General features: G+C 41.2%; 1 protein-coding gene across 1 annotated transcript; it reads left to right on the top strand.

The window, feature by feature from the left end:
• Nucleotides 1–436: 436 nt before the first annotated feature.
• METTL18 (methyltransferase like 18) lies at nt 437–1950 on the top strand. The gene has a single exon (XM_009320625.1). It carries the CDS (start codon nt 620–622, stop codon nt 1679–1681), a length of 1062 nt encoding a protein of 353 aa, XP_009318900.1. The 5' UTR covers nt 437–619; the 3' UTR covers nt 1682–1950.
• The last annotated feature ends 3790 nt before the right edge of the window (nt 1951–5740 follow it).

Consider the following 5740-nt stretch of genomic DNA (forward strand, 5'->3'; position numbering starts at 1 on the left):
GCTGTTTGTGGGTGCCTGAAATTCAGAGGGGCGGGGATAAAGTTTGGGGGGGGGGGGAACCGCGCGGATGAGAAGCTTCGCGGTAGTAACTAAATCAGAGCAAGGAAAACGCCGCTGGGCAGCTGCAGGAGCAGTCGTACGTGACGTCAAGAACACGCTTTGTGCAGCATTGCATGGTTTTTTTTCCCTCCCCTCAGACAGCTAAACCGGAAACGCGGGTTTTGCCAGAATAAGCCGCTACCCGAGTTTCCCTGCATATACCTACATTACGTGAGAGATGTGGTCACTTGTAACGCTCTTTTCAGAAATTTAAACGTTTAGGAGGTTTTTAATGAAAATTAGGGTGCTGCAATTAGACGGTTTGTTTATGCTAATATGTGGCAGTTTACTGATACGGAAAACTATTTCTTTCCAGAAGTAATTCACCTGATTCATGGGCAAAACACCTGATATTCTACCAGCAAAGCGCTCTTCCCCATAGCGATAACTACATAAAAATATCCTGTATTAAAAAAACCAGAAGGAAAAAGAAGTCCTTGTATCAGTATTGCTCTTAGATGAGTGTTTCTGGCTGTAATAAATTAAGCTGACTTTTTTTTTTTAACTTTTATTCCTGAAAATGGCTTTTCGATTCAATTTTTCTATTGATGAAAATGAGACCAATGAACCAGACACTCACGATAAGACGGACTTACAGCTCTGCTCTCCGAGACACGAGCAGGAATCCACAGGAAAGAGCAAGCAAACTGCTGAGGCCGCAGCAGGCTCCGGCCCAAGGCTGGGTACCGATAAGCACCAAGATGAGACACCACCGAAGAAAGAGTTCTGCTGTAAAGCTGCCAAGGAGCACGATATTCCTGAAGATCTTGACAAAGTATTGGAAAATAAAGTCATGGAAACAGTATCAGACCTGTATTACATAAATATGTCTGTAGTGGAAATGATGTGTTTGGATGGCACCGATGGAGAAGGCATCGTGTCTAAAAGTGTTGCTTCTCACTCCGACCTCATCCCGGGAGTCTATGAGGGAGGACTGAAAATCTGGGAATGCACCTTTGACCTCATAGACTACTTTTCCGAGGCTGAAATACAGTTTACCAACAAGACGGTATTGGACCTCGGCTGCGGGGCTGGACTGCTGGGAATAGTTGCTTTACGGGGTAAAGCTGGCAAAGTCCATTTTCAGGACTACAACGGCACAGTGATTGATGAAATAACCTTGCCTAATGCGGTGGCTAACTGTAGAAGTGAAGGCAATAGGATGGGCAGCGGAGACGACAGAAAAGCTAGCAAGCCTCCTTCGAAGAGGCCCAAGAAAGCGGAGCGCTTACCTGATGCGCTCACCAAATGCAGGTTTTTTTCTGGAGAGTGGTCTGAAGTCAGCCAGCTCCTGTTAAGCAGCAGCAAACCCTTTTCAAAGTATGATATAATTCTCACATCTGAGACCATCTATAATCCTGACTACTACGGTGCTTTGCATGATACACTGGCTCGGCTCTTGGATAAAAACGGCCGTGTGTATTTGGCAAGCAAAGCACATTATTTTGGGGTTGGCGGTGGTATCCACCTCTTTGAGAAATTCACTGTAGAGAGAAATGTGTTTAGGACCAGCATAGTTAAAATAATTGATAAAGGACTGCAGCGATGTATTATGGAAATGGCCTTTAAAGATTCCACTTAAAATTCAACCACTGGTCCTTCAAAAGTACCTTAAGACAAGATGTTTTGATCCTCGCATCTCTTTGCTTTTTCCTCTGTTGAGTTATTCTGGTTTGACAAATTAAGGATGCTCGTTACTGAAATGTTTGACAAATTCTGATGTCTGACTAGAAGTGAAGGACTCTTCTGATCCTGCTTTTGCATAGAAAAATAGAGTTCTGTTTAAACTGGCATCCGTTTATGCCCATTCATTGTCATTTACATGTATTTAAAAATGAAGCAAGTCACTGTCCCCAGTCCCCCCCTCTCATTCTTTGGCAGTGCCAGAACTGTACGTCACAGGAGCGGCTGCTGAGCGCAGCCTGAAGGAGATCATGTAGCATCCCAGTGCAGCGCAGGAGGTGGCTCTCGAGGGTTAGGCTCCCAACTCGGATACGCTTTAACTGCAGCGACAGATTTTGGAATCGACCGCATACCTGTGTGCTCTGCTGCTTTGCCACCAGAGGGAGATGTGATGATATTTATCACTTTTATTCTGCTAGCAATCTCGCAAGTCTTTGTATGTTTCCATATGTAATGCATACGTGACTTTTATTCAAGCCTTTGAAAAGGTGTGCCAGAGACTATTTACTAGTGTGGTCTGTAAATTTGCACATTCAGATTTTGACATATCACCCTAAGAAAATTTCAGCAAGTAATTGGAAATAGCCATACTGTTTTTAGAAATGAATTATCACTTCTGTTCTATTCTGCTAGCAATCTCACAAGTCTTTGTAATGTTTCCATATGTAATGCACACGTGACTTTTATTCAAGCCTTTGAAAAGGTGTGCCAGAGACTATTTACTAGTGTGGTCTGTAAATTTGCACATTCAGATTTTGACATATCACCCTAAGAAAATTTCAGCAAGTAATTGGAAATAGCCATACTGTTTTTAGAAATGAATAAAACTGATTTCTGTTTTAGAAGCTGAGTTGAAAGAAGATTCTACACAGGAGAAGTTCCTTAAAACGAACAACCTAAAAACCTACAAATGCAGTCCAGGAAACTGGAGGATGACAGAACTGACCTTTAGGTGACAAGTGGGAAAGGAGATAAACCGCGCTTTTGTAGCGGATTGCCAACTAGAGTGCTGTACTGGGTTGGGGGTTTTTTGTTGGATTTTTTTTTTTTTTTTACAAGATTTTTCCAGAAATTAAACTGCCCATACACTACGACCCGTTTTCAAAACTTGGAGGGGGATACTGCTGGGGGTACTACTGAACGCTCGCACCTCTTCAGTCTTTTCAGCAGTTTGGCAGGGCAGCAAGCGTTCAGTGTACAAGTCACTCCTGTGTCCTAGGCTGAGGATAGTGATGTTGCTGAAGAAATTACCTTACCAAAAATGCAAACAAACCCAAAGAACTACAAAACCAGGTCCTGAGCGCTTGGTGTCACCAACAATTCACACAAAAAAATCCATTGCATGTTTTGTCTTAACCAAAACTGGACAAAAAGCTATTACGTAACTCTTAACAGGTACATCAAAGCTACTGCTTATGCACTGCTTTATTGGGTGCTCTTGCAGAAACATAAACTTAGAGACAGTCAACCACTGCAGTAAACCGGATGCAAGGATAATCCGTGGGGGGGAGAAAGGACAATAGTCTGAGGGGATGGAAAGAAACTTATTACAGCAGTGACCTAGATCACTTTAATTATTGCATGAAGTTCCCGTCATTGAAGGCTATGAAAGTCAACTGCAAGATTCCAATTTTGACTGTGTTGCTATTAAGATAGTCATAGAGGATTTCCTGTACTTTACAGAAGAACCTTAACAACTACTATTGTTTGAAACACAATTCTAAGTAGACTAATTTAAAGGGATACTTTGGAAACTACTGAAGTTGCTCTTTTATAGGAGAGAGAGGAAAAAAAAGCAGTTGTGCCATGGCTGTGACTGCACTTGGGAATTTTTCTGCATCAACTCTGAAACTTACTGATGCTAGATAACTGCTGACTACAGATTGAGGAACAAAAGGAAGTTTTTGCTTTGGCAGATCAATAAAGTACTGTTAACCGTTCTTTTTTGTCAAAACTGGGAAGTTGGAAACGACCACTTGCCATTTTTCAAACCTCAGCTGTAAGACAAATCGTGGCTTGTGCATAGTGACTGAATAGCTTGTTCTACACCTGCTAGGTCTAGTGCTGTTTCAGAGAACAGTACCTGAAGTAATAAGAAATATTGACCACTATGACAATGAATATGGTTAAGAACAAGTATCTCATGTATTTTTTGATTAATAAAGGCGGTACTTACAATCTTCTACCATAATGCTTCCTCTTGAAAATATTCCACAACCAAACTCACTGTCTTGGGTTTAATATACTACTCCTTCGCTCAGCATCCTCATTTTATTCTTGGATTGCTCAAACATAGCTCTGGTTTTGTGCAAATACAGAATCAGATTTTTTAGGACTTTCAAGTGAAGACTGCTAAGCAGAGCCACAATCTCACAGTGATTGCACACCTGCAAAACAGGAAACCCCACACAGTATAATTAAGTTCCCATTTCAGAACTACAGATGAGAGTTAATAAAGGATGTTTTTCTCAGGTGAAATCAGCAAAATTAGCATTGGGATTTCCATAATTCCAGATGAATCCTATTCTATTCTATTCTTAAAATTCAGCAGATGAATTCTGCTTCCTCTCAGCATGTAACAGTTTTGTAGGCTGGTGGTTCTGCTTGTGTTTCAACATCAAATAATACCAGTTTTCCTAATCTACATTAAGGCTTTCTCTACCTGCCAAATCGTCACCACCCTAGTGACCAGTTTCCTGCTTCTCTTCATGACCTGGAATAAAAATCTTTCACTCACTTGTAATACTTGTACATATTACTTAATAGCTAGGGAAATTAGCATTTCCCCAAATGACATTGTGCTAGAAAAACAGCAGAATTGGGAGGACCCTCAGAGTATTTGTTTGATGACACAATAAACCCTTACATCAGGCCCAATTTCTTGCATGAAGAAACAAAGGTAGATGTCAGCTGGTAGCTCAATTTATCAGCTCATTCCAAATCATCACCCCTTTTTTTCCCCCCTCACCCCATCCCCTCGCTTTTTAAAAGAGTCATCACAATAAGAAATCCTGTCTAAATTATGTCTTTCCTGTAAGTATGGTGGAGAGAAGCATTAAAATCAGTCATAAAATGTCTCAGAAAACGAAATTAAAAAGCTTGTTTGTTTTAACAGGCGCTATCCTTAACTGATGACTTCCCTTTGAAGACTATTTGCTAGTTTCGGGAAATGAGGCTATTAAAAAAGTCACTTTTGTATACCGGCACCAATTAAATGGCATCCGTTACAGTTATTTTACTAAAGCTTAGGGGAAAAAACCCATGAGGAAAATCAAAGTGGGAAGCGCGCAACTTGCAATTTGTATGTTATTCTTGGTTACTAGGTACACAGGCATTTAGTCATGTTCTGAAATCAAAATCTTGTTAAGAAAAATCAAACCTGCAATCAATGTTATCGTGGCATTTGAAGTGGTGCAGCCAGACAACTATTGCACAAGAGCGTAAAGACAAACAAACAGCAGATGCAAAAGCACATAGAGGCGCTGGAGGGGAAAGTCCAGGCTGCATGTGGGGGGAAGCAGGTGCCAACCAAGAGACCTGCGGCACCAGGTTCAAGAGATCCTGCTCCCAGGTGATTATTGGGATGGACATACAAGGAATGGACTGAAAGGTTTGAGGATGAGAACAGGAAATCTCTCTCTGCCCAACCAATTAAAACAAAGATGCAGAAGGGTGACACAAGATGGATAATTACTGTCATAAGGCAGTAACAGCAGGATTTTTTTTGGTGATAGAAACTGGACTAAAGCTTCTCAAATTTCATACTGTTTGTACTTTAAGAGTCACACGCACAGTGAAAAAAACCCACTGTATACCACCAGATACTGGCAGATAAGCGCAGTAGGAACCACAGCAAAGGGAAGAACCAGGATTTATATACAAATACCTCTTGAAGACTGCAAGTCAACAATGTAAGCATAACAAAAGGTACTCCCTTGAAATCCACAACAGCATTAAA

The sequence above is a fragment of the Pygoscelis adeliae genome, unplaced genomic scaffold (assembly GCF_000699105.1).
Source record: "Pygoscelis adeliae isolate BGI_AS28 unplaced genomic scaffold, ASM69910v1 Scaffold402, whole genome shotgun sequence".
Classification (NCBI taxonomy): domain Eukaryota; kingdom Metazoa; phylum Chordata; class Aves; order Sphenisciformes; family Spheniscidae; genus Pygoscelis; species Pygoscelis adeliae.